Here is a 20,246-nt window from a genome sequence, read left to right as displayed (position 1 = left end):
GAATTCCCCTCTCCTTTGGAAAGCCTCTCGACTTCCGGGGAGCGGGGTCACTCCCCGGGTGCGGGCGCCTCTGCTCGTGAAACCAGTTCACTTTGCTTTTGCAAAAGTTTATCGCAGGATGCGATAGGTCCTCCCACCCCCACCCCACCCCCGCCCGACCTAAGGCGGAAGTAGGGTGCGGAGAGGGGTCCAGCCGCCGCCCGCACCCCGCCTCCCCCGTCTCTGACGTTCCCTCTTAGCTAATCTCAAACAGCGAAAGTGCACCTTCAACATCTCCATTTAATATTTACATTCAAGCAGGTAATAATTGGAAGCTTATAGTTTAGACATTTCTAGTAGCAGCAGTTTCTAGAGAGCTCGTTTAGCCTTTTAACAAACTTTTTTTTGTTGTTTTGCACATAGAAACAACACATCCATGTGTACAGTATCAAAAAATATATACCAAGGTTACTGGTATTGCAGTTCCTGGAAGGGGAGGAAATGAAATCAACCGAAATACTGAATGAACGGGTAGAAAGGCCAACAGAAAATAGTTCGTCTGATATAGAATATAACATGATCTAGAGGAAACTCCATAAATCTAGGCTTTTATATTTCAATATATAAATACCTACAAATAAATATATATATATCAGCCCGAAGGGGGTGGTGGGCCTTTTGAGCTCAAACAATACATTTCAATATAACACCACGTACAAACGGGAGTAAAGTCTGCACTTGACAAGTTAGCACGGTTAAAATATAATACTATAACTCTTAGACCGCCGCGAGTGGCTGCCCTGTCAGTCCCGGAGGTCCACGAGAGGAGGGGGTGCGGCAGATGAGGACGAGACCCGCAGGCACGGCGTGGAAGGTGCCAGTGTGGGCCGGGCGCTCCAGCCAAGACCCGGCAGAGGGACGCGGTTGCTGCGGCTTCGGCCGTTTTCGCGCTGGGGCCGGGCCGGGAGCTCCCGCAGTTGCAGAGAAGTCCGCCCCCAGGCCCCAGGTGTTAAGTCCCAGAGGGTGAAGCGCTTCCTCTTCCGACGCCCTTCGGCTACACGGTCACGTACTCCTTGAACGTGACGGTGAGGCAGTTCGCGGTGACGTCAGTGATAATTATATTCCCAAAGAAGGGCTTGAACTCGCTCAGTGGCTCCTCGGGTTCTTCGTGGGCCTCGGTCGGGGGCTTCTCGGCCGCTGTTGCCGGCGCAGCAGCCACTGCCGCGGTCGCGGGCGCCTCGGGCTTCACCTGCAGGGCGCTGGGCGGCTCCCCGGCCTCGCTGCGCGTCTTGACGCAGCGCAAGTCTATGGGTTCGTCTAGGTCCGAGTCCAGCAGGATGACCTCCGGTTGCGGGAGGGCGGCAGCGGGGGGCACGTCCGCAGGGCGCTCCGCGGAGGGGCTGCCCCCCAGGCAGGTGGGCGTGCTGATGCTGCGCGCCGTCAGACGCTTCTTGCAGGGCTCTCGCTCGCCGTGGGTCTCGGAGAGGCAGCGCTTGCGCGCATGGGAGAGATTTAGGTCGACGGCGTGGTGATGGTGGTGGTGGTGGTGGTGGTGGTGATGGTGGGAGGGCGGGTGTGTGCTGCGAGCCGGGTCCCAGGCCAGCAGGTCGGGCTTGGTAGTGAGTTGCAGAGGCTGCTCGCCGAAGGCCTCCTTGGTCGGGGAGAGCTTGCGGGAGCCAGCCTCTTGGGACTGCGGGTCCCCGGTCCCCGGCGCCTCCTCCTCCCTCCTCTTGGAGGGCGTTTCCGCCTTCTTCTCCTCCGCCCCCGCGGCCTTTTTGAAAGTCCTGTCTGCTGGGGGGTGACGCTCCTCAGCAGCCCGTTTCTTGTGGCTGGGGGAGCGCGCCTCGCCCTCGGCTGCCTCCCCGGACTTGATCTTCACCGCCTGCATGCCGTTCTCCATGTACTTGCTCATCACGATCACGATGCGGCCGTTCTTGTTCTTGTTTTTGACGATCTTCATCTTTCCCCCAATCCCGTTGCCCGTCACTGCCTCCTTGGGGGCCGGCGTCATCCCGTTGGGGGGACCCTTCTCGGAGCCCTTGCCTGGAGCCCCGGCCGTACCGGCCAGGGGCTTCACGGCTCCCAGGTAGCCCTTGGCCCCCCCGCCGTGGGGCCACTTATCGGGCGGGTGGCTCTTGGAGCCTAGGTCCGGGCAGGTGGGGCTGGGCGCCTCCTTGTGGCCGCCCTGGTACTGCAGGTCATACATTTTGGGGTCCGGCTGGTAGGGGTGGTGCTTTTTGCTGTTGAGCTGGTAGTAGTATTTACCGCTCTTGCCTGGTGGTGGAGGCTTGCCCGCCCGCTCCTTGCTGTGCGGCTGGTACTGGTGGTGCTTCTTGCTGTTGAGCTCGTATTGGTGCCCCTGGCCCTTGCCCTGACCGCCCAGCTCCAGTTTGGCGCGGTTGTCAGCCGAGGAGTCCTGGAGTCCGGTCAGCACATTGGAACGACGGGCAAAGGTAGGTACCTGGGGGGACGGAGTGGGAATGGAGGGGGAGGTAAGAGGAGGGATCAGACCAGCCCCAGAGCAAGCCTCCAGCATCAGGAGTGTTCCAGCCCATACCAGGTCGGGGAAGGGTGTGGGAAGTCAAGATGAAGTGGAATTGGGTGCTTCAGAGGAACTCCCCCCGACTTCCAAGCCTGGAGGCACCTCAGGTGGCAACGTCAAGGGAATAAGTCGTGGTTGGCCCTGGGGCCCGGGAGTGTATTCACCTGTACCACCAGTGGTTTGGGCTTCGGCCCTCTCTTCCGGTATCCCATCAGCTGCTCCTGCCGTTCCCTGCGGAGAGGGAACAGAGGGCAGTGCTGTTAGCCTCAGTCACTTCCCCTCCTGCTCTGCCCCCACTGTGGTGAGCTGTGAGGCCAGCAAGAACCAGAGGGAACAAGGGCTCAGGGCAGAAGGTTGCCTCTACCGTCAGTTGGACGCCTCGGTCCAGTTCCAGAGTGCCACTTTACCCCAGCACCAACCCTTATCTGCCCAAGGGGCCCTCTCCGAAGGGCTCCCCCACCTCAGATGTCCATACCTGAAATGGGGCCCCCCACAGCCTTGAATCTTTGCCCGCAGCTTGACACTGGGCAGCTTGGCACTGGTGCCCACAGCCTTGGGCCCGTGGCCCTGCACAAAACGCAGTGAGCTCGGGGGTCCAAGGGATGAAAACAAGTCCAAATGAGGTGAGCGTCAACCGGGTGCCTCCCCGTCAGAGGCACGGGATGCTAATGACCTCATTAAGATTCAGATAACGAGTGCCGCCGGCAGAAGGGAGGACTCGTTTTCTTAAAGGCCAGGCACTAAACAGGGGGAGGGGCTGCGCCCTTGTTTACACAGCGGCAAATGAGCCAATTAGGGGCTGGGGGCGGGGGCAGGACACCGAGGCCAGGGCCTGGCCAGGTTCGCAGCCACCAGGTGAACCAGCTCTGGTACGGCTGGGGCGGAGCTGCTGGGCGGGGAGACGCACAGAAGCACCGCCTACTCGACGAGCCCGGGTTCCCAGCTTCCCTTGATTTCCAAATTATTAATAAAAGCCCGTGGGCTGTGGTGCTGGTCAATACAGCTGTCAGGCTTTCGCTGGCAGCCTGGTGGAGAATGATCCGAGGTTGGGAGGGTGGTCCTAGCACTGCCCAACCCTCCACGGCAGAAGCGAGTGCCTCTCCAGCGTAGGCCAAAGTTCCAGCCCATTCCAGACCTTAGGCACCCCTCTACCCTTGGGCTAACCCAGAGGAGTTCTGTCATGCCTGGGGGCCCCGGCTGGGGCCTGATTCCAAAGTTGCATGGCATTGCAACAGCCTGCGTTTTAAATCTTCGGGGATCCATTATGCAACATGGCATCAGCCGCTGACATGGTTACAGGCTGGTGAACTCCCAGGTGGAACCCGGGCAGGATCCCTTCTCGGCGCCCTCCTGCGTCAGGAGAGCAACTTCCCTGATGGTCTCTCCTTCCAAGGGGCTAGAGTTTACAGTTTTAGAGGCAAACGCGCCACAGGAAATAATACAAAATAAAAAGGGGAGGGGGGATGGAAGGCCGCGGTGTGGCCCAGCTCCGCGGGCTCCTGCTGCTCCGCCCCTCCTCGATCGCCCTTCCCCCTTCTGTCCTCCCGAAACAGAGAACCACAGCCACCGGTGGTGAATCCAGCTGCAGCAGCTGCAGCGTGACAAGCATCTGTGCGCGCGACGAACCCCTCGTCAGAAGCCACCCCTCCACCACCAGGCAGTGCCCACCCCACAACCGGTGGGCCAAACTCCCCCTGCCCTGAGAATGTGGGCCAGACCCACCAAGTAGCCTACTGGGAGGTGTGAAGGGCACGCAGCGCCAGACAGAATCTGCCCCCTGTCGACCCCAAGCTCCCTGGGGGGTGAGGGTGGCGGCTTAAGGTCTTGTAAACTTTTCTCCAGTCCCCAACAGGTTAAGTTCAGTTCTGTGACGTCCGGAGGTTTCACAATGCCAGCTCCCTTGGAGCTGCCCCGAGAGGTGCCCGTGCCAAGCGGCCAGTGGCAGCAGGAAAGCAACACCTAGGCTCCGGGGGTGGGGCTCCAAAGTAGCCACGGGAGGGGGGGCCGGCAGAGAACCGAGGCGCAGCCCCAAGTTATCCGCGCAGCTGTAGGGCCACCCGCAAGCGCCCTTCCCGCAGTTCCCCCAAACACAAGCCTCTCCTTCTCCGGGCCTGCCCCGCCCCCACCCCAAGCTGCAGCAACCGCCAAGGACGTTGGTTAGAGGAGCCGAGGCCCCAGTCGTGCCTGTTCAGACCCGGGGGAGGGGACTCCTGCCAGCCCCCGTCCCGGCCCTTTCCCCCTGTCCTGTTGCAGCGTTGGCCCACTCTCCCATTCCCATATACGGTCACGGCTGCCGGCGGCGGGTGCTTGGGGGACGCTCACCTGTTCTGGAAGGCGATCAGCAGCCGGGGATCCAGGATGTTCTCCTCGGGTTCCCACGTGTTATATCTTGCAAGGGAAAAGGGAGGGGGACACGGCGTAAAAAAAAAAAACCGAGCCAGCTTTGTGGCCTCCAGGTGGGGAATGACATAAGGCCCTACTCTGTCTTCATGAACTGAAAGCTATTTAGCTGTGGATGTGGGGGGTGGAGAGTAAATTTCTGCAGGCCTGACACGGTCCCTAATACACCCTCCCCAAGTCAAAATAAACACACAAGGGCAGGAAGAAAGGGGAGGGGTAAGGAAAATGAAACTAGCAGTTTATTTTGCAGTTGTCAAGAATTTTAAGCATGTTACTGCGACATGTTCCAAAGCCACTTTGCTCACCAGGAATCCTGCGTGCAAAGCAGCCAAAATGCAAAGTCGCAGTCCCCTCCTCCTCTCCCCAGCCCCGAGTCTCCGCGAGGGCTTCAGCCATTCTCTATTTGACCCCTAATCCGATCACCGTCAGCCACGCGGCCCCCCCACACCCCCTCACGGCTCTGGAGCCCGCTGTCACGGGCAAGCAACCCCCAAATACTCAGCAACACAAAAATATGCCTCTGTGTGTGTGTGTGAGTGTGTGAGTGTGTGTGCGTGTGCCTGCGCGTCTGTCTCCATCCGGTGCCTTCGCATTTCAAATTAAAAAAAAAAAAAATCCCCACCAAAAGCGCCGCAGTGACAGTTCCCAACATTTTCTGCCTTTTTTCTTCCTCTCCCTGCACCACTAGGAGGGAAGAGGCACACAATTGCATTTTCGTCGCTTTTTAATTTTTTTTTTTTTTGGTTTTGCAATATGGAGCCGTTCGGTGGAGGGAAAGGGGAAAGGAGCCATTTTCTGCTGCACATCAGTCAGTGCCTGCGCCCTCCCTCCCTCCGCCGGCCTCCCCGGCTCGGCCCCGCGTCTCTCCAGCTCCTCCGGCTCCTTTTAGTGCATAAATTAGTGATGGCATTTCCCGGAGAGCGGAGTACAACACAGGGCGCCGGGCTCGGGCTCGGCGGCTCGGCTTCCCCAGTGCCTGCCACCGACTTCCCCACCCCCTCCTCCCTCCACCCCACCTCCACCCCGCCTCCCGTCCGCTCCCCCCACCACCCCACCAGCCCGGCTGGTCCGGAGCCCGGGAGCCCCGCGCCTCGGCACCAGGCTCTCCCGCCCCTCGGCCGCTACTTACTTGGGGGACCAGCCTCTCCATTTCACCAGATACTCCACTCTGCCCTGAGGGGGGGAAGAGACAGCACTCCATCAGCTTCCGCGGGATCCCCGGCTCCGGCCCGCAGCCTCCCCACCCCCCTCCCCGCCTCCCCGCGGGCTGCTCCGGCTGCCGCTCCCCAGCCGCCTCGCCGCCGCCCCCGCGCCGCCCTACCTTGCGGATCCGCTTCTTCTCGATGCTCTCCACCGCGAAGACGTGCTCGCCAACAGCTGGCAGCTCCATGGCCGAACCGGAGCGCGCCGGGGCGCGGGCGGCCGGCGCGGCTGCAGACGCTGCTGGCTCCCGCCGGCGCCCCGCTGCCGGCCCGGCCGAGGAGCCCCTGCCGCCCGCGCCGCCGCCGCCGCCGCCGCTGCCGCCGCTCGTCCTGCACAGCCCGGCCGCCCGCCGCTGCCCGCGCCCGCCCCGGCTCCCGGCTCGCGCTCGCTGAGACAACTGAGCCCGGGCCGCGGCTGCACAAGAACTCATGCAAATCCGGACGTCAGCGGGCGGGGCCTCGCCGGGCCCTGCTCGGCGTCAGGGGGCGGGCCGCGGCCGGGATTGGCGCAGCCCGGCCTACCGGAGGCCCGGGGCCTGGGCGGCGGGCGGGGCGGGGGGGTGGTGGAGGAAGGGCGCGGGAGGGGGCCAGGAGGAGGAGGGCGTCGGGGAGGTGCAGGGGGAGGGATCGTAGAGCCTGGGAGAGGGACGCTGGAGGGAGGGAACGGGACCGGGCCGGAGAGAGGTGTGTCGGCAGGGGGCCGAGGCGGGGGTAAAGAGCCTGGCGGGGCCGCGAGGGTCTGGCTGCGACCCCTCGCCTACGGCCTAGCGCTTTGGCCTGCCCCCTTCGCCTCTCATTCTCAGCGTGTACTGCCCGGGGACCCCTGCCGGGGGCCACGGGAGCATCCACTGCAGTTTCCATTTGCACCGAATTGCGTCATGTGCAGACTCCCAGGGGGTCGCCGGCAGGGGGCGGAATCGGAGCCGGGGCAGCTCGCGGACCCCCCCTCCCCCCGCCCCCGGGTCCCGCCGCCCCGCCCCGCCCCGCCCCACGAGGCTGAGGGCATTTAGGAAGGCGAGGAATGGAAGAGAAATAGAGAGGAGAGAGAGGACTGGGTGCAAAGGATCGCCAGGGAGAAGAGCGCCGAGAGGAGAAAGAGGATAGAGGAGCAGCCAGCCTGGGGCCCTAGAGCTCAAGAACCCTACCAAAGTGTTCTCAATCCCTCCCCGAATCCTGCTGGGCTCCTACTTTACCCTCAGCACTGTCTTTGGCGGGGCGCGGGCGGGAGGTCGGGTTTCCAGCAGCAACCCTCCACCCCCACCCCGCGGCCAACACGGCGTGAGGCAGGGAGGACAAAGAGAGGACGAAGAGGATGTCCAGGTCTACTTGGGGGCCCGAGAGGACTTGGTGGGGTCCCGGGAAGGGCTTCGAAAAGAGAAGGCAGGGAAGGCCAAGAAAGGGTTGAAACTGAACAGGGCACAGCGGGGCCGCACGAAAGGGAGGTGAATGGAATGGCCGAGGAGCCAAGCGCTGGTTACGAATTCGCGCTCCCTGGTCCCCGGCCGGCAGCCGTGGCCGAGCCGAGGCCCTCCCGACCTGGCCGGAGAAGCCGCCGAGTGTGAAGTTTAGCACCTCCGGCGGCGAGACGGCGCGTTCCGGCGTGCAGCTCCGGCGTCCGGCTGGGGGAGCTGCTGCGCCCCACGCGGCCTCCCGAGGGCGCCGCCCGCGGGGCCGCGAGCTCTGTGGGGTCGGAGTGAGAAGGGGGGGTGCTGGGGAGGGGGCAGGGCGACCCGAGTGACAGGGGCGGGGGTGCGCCTACCCGGGGGTGTGCCCGGGCCCCCGGCTCCGGGCCCTTGAAGGACCGGCAGCAGGAAGCTTGCGCAATCTCTTGGCTGAGCGTCCGTGGAAGAAAGGAAAGGAGCAAAAGCCGAGCGAGAGTGGAACGAGCGAGGGGGGCGGGCAAAGAGCCATCCGGGTCTCCGCTCCCGCCCTGACACAAGTCCCGGAATGCTGGGTGGGAACTGCGCCGGGGCTCGAGCGGGCGGGGGGAGGGGCGGGGTGCGGAAGCGAACCCCCCAAAGCCCGCTTTGGGCTCCTTTTCTCCCAGGAATCCAGGAGAAGCCTGGAAATGGTCTGGTGTTTCAGGACGCACACATGGACTCCACCATTTCACCACCACCTCTCAGCTCCCGTGTCTGGGCGGCTTCTGCTGTCTTGGCGGCCGCTGCCAAAGCCTGGAGGGGTTGGGGGGCGGCGCGGGGATCCCTTTCTGGCTGCCCCAGAGAGGGGCTCGGTCTGCAGCGACTGCCCTCTGACAAGCTTGAGGCACAAACACAAGATTTCCCCAGAAGGTGTTGGGGGGCGCGCCTGCCTGGGTGGGGGCGAAGCCTTCCCGTAGTACTGGGGAAAGGGGGCTCTCTGGGTTTATAGAAGCTGGCAGAGGGACGCAGGGAAAGGTTTTCCTCCTCCTGTTGGGTTTTGAGCTTTTTCCTAACCCTCGTGTCCAAGGCGAGGAGCACTCGTGTGGGACAACTTGACCGTAGAAGGGGCAGGGTCCCTGAAGTTGGCGGAGGAAACGCTGTCAGCGCGACAGTCCCTCTTCCGAACTGAGCCTACCAAACTGCCACGCCGCCGGCAATGTCAGTCTGTCGGGAGATCTGGAGCGACCTCGTCCAGGACAGTCCCTTCGTCCAGGGAGGGTCCGAGCTTCCCGACACTCCGTCAGCCCCCTCGCTAGAAAACCCCCCGAAAATTTTTTCCAATGGGTGTTTCCGAGGCGTCCCGGGCAGGGGGGCGCCGAGGGAGGGCGAGCGGCCGCTACGGCCTCCGCGCCGGCAGGGGCGTCGGACTCCGCGGGCAAGGGCTCAGCTCTCCCTGCCCGCGCCCCTCCGGGGCCCCCGCTCGGGATCTCGGGGGCCACGCGATGGCACCCGGTGCCCCGACGGCGAATTTGCGCAGCAGCCGAGCTGGCTCTGCTGCCGAGCTGAGGAGGATGGGTGGCTCCCACCGGCCAACACGGCGGGTCTTTTCTGGAGCTGCCGGTGTGACCGTGCGAGCAGCCGCAGTCTCCCCAACACTTCGGGAGGGGACGCCCAGAAGCTCCTCGGAAGCCCCGGGAGTCCCCGGCCGCCCCCGCTCCCGGCTTGAAAAGTGACCGAAATACGCAAGCCGAACCCGGGAACTCGCGTGGTTGTTTCTTTCGTCCTGGCGGTGGGTGGGCCAACGTGGAGAGAGGCCGACTCCCCGAGCCGGAGCCTTGTCTCGCAGACCGGCCCTAGACCACCGCTCATCTGCCGGCGGGTTGTGGGGCGAAGCTCAGGTCCTCCGGGCTGTGAATGGGCTGCAGGGAGAAGGAAGGGACAGAAACTGAGGGGTGGGGAACCGTGAGCCCTCGAAGCTCCCCCGGTGTGCACTGCAAGCCCCTCCTGGAAAATCTCCCGTGGGGCCTCCCCTACCATCCCGCCCCGTCTTGGCCCCTTCGAGGGAGTAGCAGACAAATGGAGCTCTAAATACGGGATTCCCAGAGCCTTCAGCTGGGGCCCCTGCCTCCGACCCGGGATATCCCAAGCCCACGGGGAACCCCGGAGAAGGGTCGTCGGCCTGCGCTTTTGATGCTGCCCCCTTCCAGCCAGAGGCAGATCGCACACCTTGGTTCCCCTGAAGGGCAGAAGTCCTCTGGGTGCCACCTCGGGCTGGGGCCCCTAGGGGCCCTCAAGGGCCCCAAGAGAGGAGCGGTGCTTTCTTGAGGAGCCCAGGCTCCCACCCCGAGGGCAGAGGGCTGGAAGAGCAGACCCTGGAGCAGCCTGGAAAAATTTAACGGCCCTGGACCGGAGGGTGGTCATTGACAATTCGGATCCCCAAGGGGCCTGACCCATGTCAACTGAGGGAAACAAACGACTTCTTAAAGAAACTCTCTGAATGGACGCTCTCTGCCAGGAGATGCCACTACCCGCCCACGGAGCCCAGGTCTGGGCTCTGCCCGGAAGGGGCCGCCTGTGACTTCCCCAGCTAGTCCCCCACTAAGAAAGCCCTCTAGTTAGTGTGACTTTTTAGAACCCCCGAGGTGGATTTTGAGTAGCTGAGGGAGAATTTACTAGCAACATCTACAAAATCTGCCCAGGTATTGACTAGAGTTCATTTCTCTCTTCTGTTCTTAATAGGGGAACTTGTCTTTGACTTCAGCTCTGGCATATGTAATTTTGCATTTTAGCGCTGGCTTTGGGGGAGCTGGCCTGGTGGGGCTGTGTATGTGTGTGGGGGTGTTGTTATTGATGGCGGTGAGGAGAGCAGGGAGGCTGTGTGGGAGCCGGAAGGCTGCCCCGTGCACCTTCTCCGAGGGATGACTTTGTCTCTAAGGGCGTCCCTCCGCCCTCTGAGGCCCCACACCCATGTTTCTGCTCTTCGGGGCATGGCCCGCCAAGGGTCGGCTTTCATTTCGGTGGTGAAGCCCCTGACGCCCCCGCGTCCGTCTGCAGAGAGCCGCTCGGCTACAGCTGGAGCTGGGGTTCCAGGTGGGAGGGCCAGGCAAGGTGAACGGTCGGGGAACGGATCTGGCACGCTGCAAGGTCGTGGCCCCTTGGGGCAAGCCTTGGGGCCACATTGACCGCCGCAGGGCCGCGTCTCCGCATTGCGGTACGCGGGGGTCGCCGGCGCCAGAGCGGAACGCGTCGTTTTCTACGACGTCGGCTGGTCCACCCCCTCCCAACGTCAAGGCAGCTTCCCAGGTTCGCTAGGAGAAGCCCACTCAGCCCCGATCCCAAGCTCGGTCGCAGGGCTCCCGCCCGCCTGGAGATAGGAGCCCCCAGGATCCATATTTCAAATATGATCTTTGGTGTAGCTTCCACCGCCTGCCGCCGCCGAGCACACAAAACGGCCTCGGTGCGCTGTGTGTTCTTCATTTGGGGTTCGTTTGCCCAAGGACTCCCCTCAGGTCTCCTGTGCCTACGAGGTTCTCCCCACTCACACTCGCCCCTGCGTTTTGCTCCCGGGTGCTTTCGTTGCGCCCCCCAAACCCTGCGGGGCCCACACACACGGCAGATTTCTTTCTTTCCTTTTTCCAACCAAGAGCTGCTGCAGCAAACCTCGGAATAAAATTAAAATCTCCAGGCGCACCCCGAAGTAGTAGTCAGCCGAAGCGTAACTGCTACCCCACCCTCCCCCCAGCCCTGTGCGCGCCCCCGTCCCGGCCTCGCGGCGCGCTGAGGGTTAAGCGCGCGCAGGAGTGGGTAGTTGGCGACGGAGGAGGAGCGGGGGTGGGGTGCCGAGCGCCGCGGCCGGGGAAGCTGGGCTTGCTCTCCTCCCCCTCTTCGTCCCAGCCAACCCTGTAGTGGCGAGGCCGGAGCGATCGGAAGGAGCCGGTCGGTCTCCGCCTTCGCGGCTGGCCTGGAGCCGGGTCCGGCCGCGGCCCGCAACCGCCAGGACGCTGCTCCGAGGCCGCGTCCTGCGTAGCCGGGGCGGGGGAGGGGGCGGTGGCTCCGGAGCCGCGGCGGCGCGTCGCCAGCTCGCCGATCGATCCCCAGGGGCCGGAGCGCTGCAAGCTCCGCTGGACACCTGGGGCGGGGGTGTCCCTGCAGGATCAAAGAGAGAACGGAGGGGGTGCTCAGGGATCCGGTGACCGTGGGATGGCGGCCGGGAGGGCCCAGCCAGAGCACGGTTCTGCCTGTGCTGCGGGGGCCAAGGACTGGGGGCGGGTGGTAACGCTTCGGGCACCCCCCCCCTAAATCCTGTATTGTCTGTATGGGGCCGGCTTTGGCCACTTCCGGAGCTGAATCTGGCTGTCCTGAAACTTGGTCTCTCCACGTCCGGGTTCCCACCCCACCCCCACTCCCGACGACAAGGTCGTCGGACGTGGTCACCTAGTCCACTTCCTCCTCGCCCCGCCCTCCTGAATCCTGGTAGAAAACGGTGGGTGTCTCCGCGACCCCACCTCCAGAAAGAACCCCCGGGTTTGTCCAAGAAGTCCTCCTGTCCAGCTTCTTCCGGAGGATCGTTTTCTGTGATTGTCCCCGAGAACCCCCAAGGAGTCCCCTTCGGTTCCGGGGGACCCCGGCAGCGGCCTCACCTGCCTGCTCCAGGTGCCAGGGCGGGGCCGGGGCAGGGGCACCGAGGAGCCTGCACTTGCTACGCCCTCCCCTAGGGGGCGGGCTCCCCTTGGGCTGGCTGGCAGCCGGGGCCTGCTGGAGCTGGCAGCCCTCCGCCCCGTTTCCACCGCCCGCATCGCCCCACCTCCCCCGGAATGGGATGGAGATGTACACGTGGGGCGAAGTGCGGGTCTCATGTAGGGGGTGAGCAGAGGAGCCCCGCGCCCCCTGCTTCTGGCACAGCCCCACCCCTTCCCCTCACTCCGGCTGGGCTGCGAGGCTGCTGCCTGCCCAACCAGAAACAACCGGCCCCAGAACGACTTTAAGCTTTAGGAACACCCCCTGCACACTCAGGACTAAACACTACTCAGTAGTCAAGGCCATTGTTTCCCAAACCGATCCCTTGCTCAGTGCCCTTTCACTCACAGAGAAGTCGACAGGAGGAGAATATATCCTTTTTTTTTTCGATTTGAGGTTTTTAAAGGAGTCACAGGTCGAGAGCATCACAAAGCCCCTGATCTGCTATCAAAGGGCCAATAAGAAGTAAACTGATATTACAGTGCAGATTTCCCCAGAGAGCCAGCTGGCTTCATGTAGGACCTGGGGTGGGGGTGGTGAAGGGATAGAGTAGAAACCCCACCAGGAACTCTCTTCCTTAAACTGAGGTTCAGTAAAAATTAAAAAAATGCTGTCTTGGCTGACAAATGCCACCTCTTATAAGTGCCCTGACACTTCCCTGTAAGGGCTACTCCTCTTGGCTGCTGACTGGGAAAGAGAATAAAACCCCAAGAGATGTCCTGGGAAGGAGGAAGGGACCTCAGGTCCTCTCCTCTGATGGAGACAATAGCCTTGAGAAAGGCAGGAGCTGAATTGAAATGTGTCGATTATCTCTGTCCACTGAAGTCCCAAATAAAGTTCTGTGTTTCATTTTTTCTGGGCTTAGGCTGATGGAAGAAGGAACACGGGGAGGGTGGCTATATGAATATGGGGTTGATGAAGGGCATGAGTGGGCCCACACAAGCCAGCCAGCTGTGTGCTTCTGGGTAGGGTCTCTTCTCTATAAGGCTGGGAAGGCTCAGTGCCAGGGCCCACAATACTTTCAGGGGTCCACAAAAGTATTCTAATTTCTTTTTGTTGTTTTAAAATTGTAGTTAGTTAGTGTTAGTCAGTCAGTCATGTCCTATACTTTGCGACCCCATGGACTATAGTCTGCCAGGTTCCTCTGTCCATGGGATTCTCCAGGCCAGAATACTGGAATGAGTAGCCATTCTCTTCTGCAGGGGATCTTCCAGACCCAGGGATCGAATCTGGGTCTCCTGCACCGGAGACAGATTCTTTGCCATCTGAGCCATTAGGGAAGCCCTACAATTGTGGTAAAATATACTACATATATTTATGTATATGTGTAAAAACATAAAATGTAACATTTTAACCATTTTAAGTGTTTTGTGGCATTAAGTATATTCACATCGTTGTGCAGCCATCACCCCCATCCATCTCCAGAATTGTTCATCTTCACAAACTGGAACTCGAACCATTAACTAACAACTCCTCCTCTGTTCCCCCCAGTCCCTGACAACCACTATTCTACTTTCTGTCTCTGTGAATTTGACTGCTTTGTTCTTTTTTTTTTTTTTTTTTGAGAAACACTTCCAAGTCCTTTATTGGGCCAGCAAGGCCAGGAGCTGCCCAGTTGGGTCTCAGTCTGGTGTTTGTGGCGCCCCTGCCCCTGTTCCCGCCTGGGGCAGACAGCTTCTCTGACAGGCTACTTGGTTCGCTCCTTCAGGTATTCCCAGCCCTCCTTGGAGTACTCCCAGGCCTTGGAGGGGGCCACGGACAGGGCTGACATCATGGTGATGATGCCTGAATTCCAAGAGTCTCGGATGTGAAAGTTAAACTTTGGAGGGGCTGGGAGCTGCGGTAACTTCAGGCCTGTCTGCTCGCACACGTACAGGCTGAACTGGTACACGGCATTGGGGACCACCTCCTCGGCTTTCTGAAGGACTGCCTGACTCTTGTCACTGGACCCCAGCAGCTCCTTGTCGTACACCAGGTAGACAGCACCCCCAGCCACACTGCCCTTGATGAGGAACCTCATCAGCGACCAAACTCAGGGTACCATGATCGCTCGGCTCCACGCGCAAGGACAATCGGTTCGCCCGCAGCTTCCGGTTGCTTTGTTCTTTATGTAAGTGGAATCATCCAGTGTTTGTCCTTTTGTGTCTGGCTTACTTCATTTAACATAATGTCTTTGAGATTCATCCATGTTGTTAGTATGTGTCAGAATTTCCTCCCTTTTTAAGGCTGAATGATATTCCACTGTATGTATATCTAATTTCTTTTAAAATCAGAAAGAAAAAAGCTTAAGTTCAAGAACATGTTTTAATGTAGAATATTAATGTGTTCATCTTTATACCAATGCAGTTATAAACTATAATTTTTAACACTTTGTTTTTTTTTTTTTTTAATGGAGAAAGGAGTCCCAAAAGACAAAAGCGCCCAGGGCTCCTAGAATGTGGTCCTGCTTCTGGGAGAACTGTCAAGAATGGCGTCTCTGGGGAGAGTTGGTGAATGGGAACTACCAGCTGTCTCTGTGGATGGGTTCAGTTGCCTCAGTTGTTGGCTTTGGGTTGATGGCACTGGGGAGTTCAGAACACTGATCTGCACGTGTGGCTGTCTATCTATAGGCATCCTTGGGCCACTTCTCCTAGGTTTGAAGTGCAGGTTTCTGTCTGATGTTCCTGAAAAAAATCAAACAAACAAACATGTAAATGTAACAGGGAACACCAGGAAATAAAAACACAAGGGCTGCCTTTTTTTCCTTCTTTGATTTAAAGGGTTCAGTTCTGCAGGGCTCAGAACCAGCTCTGGCTCTATGGATTCCTCCCGGATGTCCATCTGGCCTGTGTCAGCGAGTTGATTGCCTGCGATTTGACAGTAATGATTATAATGGGGTGATTTTGTATTCTTTGACGGATTCAGATCGAAAGGTTCAGAAATGGACCTGTGCCTCCCACCCCCACCTCCTTGCTTGACACTGATGTTTTCTTTGATTCCAAAGAAATAGCAGAGTCTCATGAAAGAAGATCCATATAGAGAAAGGGTCCTTTTCTTTTTAAACTTATTAGGGATTACAGGTTTCTTTTTTGGCCTGGAGACCAAAACAAATGCCATGGGAGCCAAGAAATACTGCACAGGACCAGAGAAACGCCGCCGCAGAAACCTCGGTGGGAGAGAGGTCTTTCTCAGAATTTTGAAAACCAACTACAGCCATTCTGTGCATGGAGTAGCTGGAGATTGCTTTCTCCCACACATTCTGCTGATACAACTGCTTCATCTCCCTCTCACTTACCCACCACTGGCAGTGATACTTTCCTTTTTACAGTGAGCCTGCCTTCTGCCTTCTTTCTCCAGTAGGCCCTGACTGACAGACAGACAGATGGACCCAGATGCAATGCTGTGGGTGTTGAAGCTATTGAACCAAGGGTAATTTGTCCCCTGGTCACTTCCCACTTGCTTCTCAGCCTGATGCCTTTCTGACTGGCTTTTGCATATCGTTCAGGAATGACAAAGAAGCCCTGTGCTCCTCCGTGGGACCTGTGTGTATCCTGGAGGATAGGTCCCAGCACTGGAGCAACTCTGGCTTTCAGAAGGGCCAGGCCAGTGTCTGCAAAGTCTGCAGAGCTGGCACTTGCTGTTTCTCAAACACATTGATTATATTGTTTTCACAGCGCTCATTAGAGGCCTGGTTTTTCGCGCTGCACACCAGCGATTTCCCTCTAAACTCAGACCCTCCAACCCCACAGAGGAGTGCCCGTTCCTGCCACTTCAGGGTTCCTAAGTCCACCTTCTAGAGAAGAGAAGGGTTAACGTGGAGTGTTTGCCTCTATCACCCCAACCCCAGGGAGCCGAGGCTTCTTTGTCAATCTCCCGGGATGGAGTAGAAGACGTAAAGGAGGAGGTCCCCATGCAGAGTGGAACTGGGGCTTCTGGCTGGACGCAAGGAGTGCCCCCAACATCTGCTCATGTCATAACCCCGTGCTCGGCCTGGCCCCTTCCCCCTGGGTCCCGCACCAGCTGGGAGGAGAGGGAGGTGTGCCTTTAAGACCAAACACTGGCAGTGAGGGAGAGGTGCTTCTGGAAGAGCAGGCTTCAGGTTGCCAAGGTGAATCTGTCAATAGAGTATTGAACAGGCTTATCCAGTGGACAGAATTTTTTCTGTCAAAACAGCCAGCCTCTGGCACTCCTCGCATCGCCCGGAGCACTGCAGACAGGATCCCAGCTGGACAGGAGTCTCCTGAGACAGAAGGCCCACCAGCATGTCCCTCTCCTGGGGACACATTAGTCAGGAAACTGGGTTTCTCTTCTCTCACATGGGTGACCTGGAATGGCACAGAGCAAGTCAGTGCACTAGACCGGCTGTCCTTCACCAGGCACGTCCAGTGGGTTGCTTGTCCAGTTTTGAAAACAAAAATTCAGGGTCCTTCATTTAAAAATTATCAACAGGGGCTTCCCTGGTGGTCCAGTGGCTAAGACACAGTGCTTCCAATGCAGGGGGACTGGGTTCAATCCCTGGTCAGGAAACTAGATCCCACATGCCACAACTAAAGATCTGCATGCTGCAAAGGAAAAAAGATCCCACATGCCTCAATTAAGACCTGGCAACTAAGAGCCCACAGGCGGCAACTAAAACCTGGCACAGCCAAACTTTAAAAAATTTAACTAAATTTATAATAACATAGATTATACTACAAAGGTAATACACACTTAAAACTCATTTCTTCCTAATGATTTCACTCCATTTGACGCTTACCATGTTCTTGGGGGTGATTCACTTCTATTGTATCTGATGGTGGAAATGTTGGACAATGGTGGCTCTTGTGCCTCTTGTCCCAGTTCCCTGTTCAGTGACTTCCTGCCAGCGGCTTGAAACTAGCTGTGGTGGGAGTATTTACACCACAGAAATTGGCGAACATTGCAAATCACATCTTGCATTACTGTTTCACTGGTTGTCTAGACTTAAGAAAATGATGGAAAAAAAATGTTAATGATACAGATTAAATTTAAAAGCATGTCCTGTCTGCAGCCATTACATTGTGAATGCCACAAAAAATTGAAGGAATATTCTTTTGATATTAAAAAACTCTTATCTGATTCAGTGAAGAAGCCACTCACATCATTATGAACCAGTGAGGTTTGACTTCTGTGTTGTTTCCCTTTCACTTTACTGGTTGGCTTCAATATAAACTAACATTCTTGTCAGAACTACACTCATTCATCAGTGGCAAGCATATGTTGGCCACTGATCCAGGAGTTTGGGGAAAAAAGTCAATGAAAGCATTCTGTGAATCAATTGGTTATAGAGTTTATAGTAAAGAATATTTGTAAATTCTATGATACACTTTCTTTATATGAGTAAGATCATATGTATTCCACCCTGACACCCACCCCACTAGGTGATAGTCCTAAACATTTATCAGCAACTCACACAGGGGCCAGCCCAGAGGAGGCACTTAGATTAATGTAAGTAAGTGAAATGTGTTTAGTGAAATGGGGTTGAGGACACTGATTCAACTGTTTGTAGCCCTAAAGAAGGCCAGGACATTGGAGAAGAGCCCCAGGCCTGGGACAGGTGACAGGAAGAACTGGGATCCTAGGACACCATGGCAGGACCCGGAGGGGGTGAGGGACACAGGGACACCTGGCATATTGATAGGATTTTTTTTTTCTTGGAATACACTTTTGTAATGTGTTGTTTATTTATTTAGTGGCGTTGGGTCTTAGTTTTGGCATGTGGGATGACGTCACAAGGGATCTTTCGTTGTGGTGCACCGGCTCTCTAGTTGTGGCACTTGGGCTCCAGAGCTCACAGGCTCAGTAATTGTGACGTGCACAGGCTTAGTTGCTCCACAGCATGTGGGATCTTAGTTTCCTGACCAGGGATCAAACCAGTGTCCCTGCATTGCAAGGCAGATTCTTAATCACTGGACCACTGGCAAGTCCCATATTGATAGGATCTTAAAGAAGATCCTATCATAAGACCTATAAGACCTGCGGATGGTGAACCAAGTCCTTTCAGTACAGCATTCTTGTAGCTTCTCCTCCCCGAACAAGATGCTACCTTTCATAGGTGGCACAGGATCCCAGACCCCCCTAAGTCATTGTCCTAAAGGTAGATGGGCCCAGGCCCCCATACAAAGGCCCCATTATCCTCAGGATTGCCCCATGCTGCTCTCTCTGTCCTCCAACCCTGTTAGGGATCCTTGTGTCCTAGACTGATTGTGTCCACATTCCTGGCCTCCGTATCTGCTAAACCCAAGGAGGGGCTGGTCCAACTCCAACCCTGGCTCTCGTCTTGCTGGTGGGAAAGAATTATCCTTTTATTTTGTTTTGTTCTATAAGTGTGTTTGCATAAAGTATGCTTCAGATTGCAGGGGGTGGGTGGTCAGAGAAGGCCTCACTGAGCAAGTCACAGGTGAATTAAGACCTATATGTTGAGAAGGAGACAACTAGGTAAAGATGGGGTGGGTGGTGCATGTTGCTCCAGAGAGATGGGGCAGCATGTGCAAAGGCCCTGAGACAAGCACAGACCAGGAGTGTTTGAGGACCACAAGGAAGGCAGGACACGGGGACAGTGTGAGCTGGGGGATTGGGCTTCGAGAGCACATGAGAGAAGGATGAAGGCTGTTTGCCCTAGTGGCTGTGATGAGGAGTTTGGACTTGATTCTAATTGGGTAGAAGTCCTTTGGAGGTTTTCAGCAGGGAAGTGAGGGGAACCAGGTCAGGCCTAGACACGGAGCAAGTTCCCAAGCCTTGAGAAGGGGTTGCGTGCTTAGCTTTCCTGGATGACCTGTTCTCTACCAGGTCATCTTTTAAGCAGCATCACAGAAGTACCATCTCTCCCCCTGTTAGCAGCATGGATTTGAAGACTTAAAGACTAAAAATAGAGGGTAGGGCTAAAGGCACAGACTCCAGGAACCAGGCTGCATAGGTCTGTGTGGAGGTGGGGCATTTACTCCCTCCCCTCTGTGACCTTGAGCAACTGATTCATCATCCTGCACCTGTTTCCTCACCCTGAAAAGGAGGCTAATGATAAAACAGTTGGTAGTGTTGGAGGTTAACTGGATCAATAGGCAAAGCTTTGCACAGTGACTGCCAGGCGGAAGGCACAACACATGTTAGCTATTATTGTTATTTTTATTGTTTTCATGATGGCTGTCAAGACAGAGAGGCACCCAGGCAACCAAGCCCAGGTCAGAATCCCAGCTCAGGACAAGGATGCCCGGGGTCATGGAAGCTGGTTACGCTGACTGGTGGGTAGGTGAGCTTGAAGCTACACACTTCACTACAGGTGAGGTGTGGAAGCAGGTGTTATGAGCTCCAGAAGCCTCACATTCAGGGCCCATGGAGCCCCTGGAACTCCTGGGTCCTCAAGACATATGGCTCCTCTGTTCCTGGTGGCTTCAATGGACAACCGTGTATTACAGGGAGCAGGCCTTTATTTTCCACTTGAATTGAATGCTTTACTAGGTCTATGTGGCCCTGGGAAGTCCTCTGTGCAGGGAAATGAGCTGTCTTGGCCCAGGGGGCAGGGGCAGAGCTGAGCTGGGTCTCGGTCAGAGGTGTGGAGGGGAACTGGCGTTCTCTGAGAATTGGCGTCAGGGTCCCGGCATCTGTGTTGTCAATCTTGGGTCTTTGGGTCACTGCGTGTGAAGAGGGTCTTTGAACACCAAGCCCAGTGCCTGCCTTGCACACTTGGGGGTGGCGTGGGTGGCTCATCTGGGAGGGGCTGGGCTAATGCATACCCAGCCCTGGTTGGAAGAGCAAAGGAGGGGGCTAGGAGGCCATGAAAAGGGGACTAGGGTGCTACCCAGCTCCAGGGGAGCCAATTGCTGGCTTGTGTGTAGGACCAGGGACCCCCTGGGTTACATCCCTATGATGGCAGCATGTCAGGACAGTCAGGCAGCTCATTCTGAGAGGTGACGCCATGTCCCTCACTTACAGACAAGAAAGGTTCTAACTGGCTATGCAGTGGCAGCAGGGCTGGGGCCCTGCCCACGGTGGCCCACTCATCTCCACACTTCCAGCTGGAAGTTGTGCTCC

General features: G+C 57.7%; 1 protein-coding gene and 1 pseudogene across 2 annotated transcripts; both read right to left on the bottom strand.

Annotated features, from left to right (window-relative positions):
* Window positions 260-6,585, bottom strand: CBX4 (chromobox 4). Its single transcript, XM_018063649.1, has 5 exons — window positions 6,243-6,585; window positions 6,051-6,094; window positions 4,844-4,909; window positions 2,686-2,752; window positions 260-2,440 (listed from the first exon to the last, which is right to left on the bottom strand). Exons 1-5 carry the CDS (start codon window positions 6,552-6,554, stop codon window positions 1,034-1,036), a joined length of 1,896 nt encoding a protein of 631 aa, XP_017919138.1. The 5' UTR covers window positions 6,555-6,585; the 3' UTR covers window positions 260-1,033.
* Window positions 13,789-14,265, bottom strand: LOC102176264 (annotated as a pseudogene). The gene has a single exon (XR_001296855.2). The product of XR_001296855.2 is annotated as an MICOS complex subunit MIC13-like (transcript).

The sequence above is a fragment of the Capra hircus genome, chromosome 19 (assembly GCF_001704415.2).
Source record: "Capra hircus breed San Clemente chromosome 19, ASM170441v1, whole genome shotgun sequence".
NCBI lineage: Eukaryota > Metazoa > Chordata > Mammalia > Artiodactyla > Bovidae > Capra > Capra hircus.
This window is presented reverse-complemented; position numbering and strand designations above follow the sequence as displayed.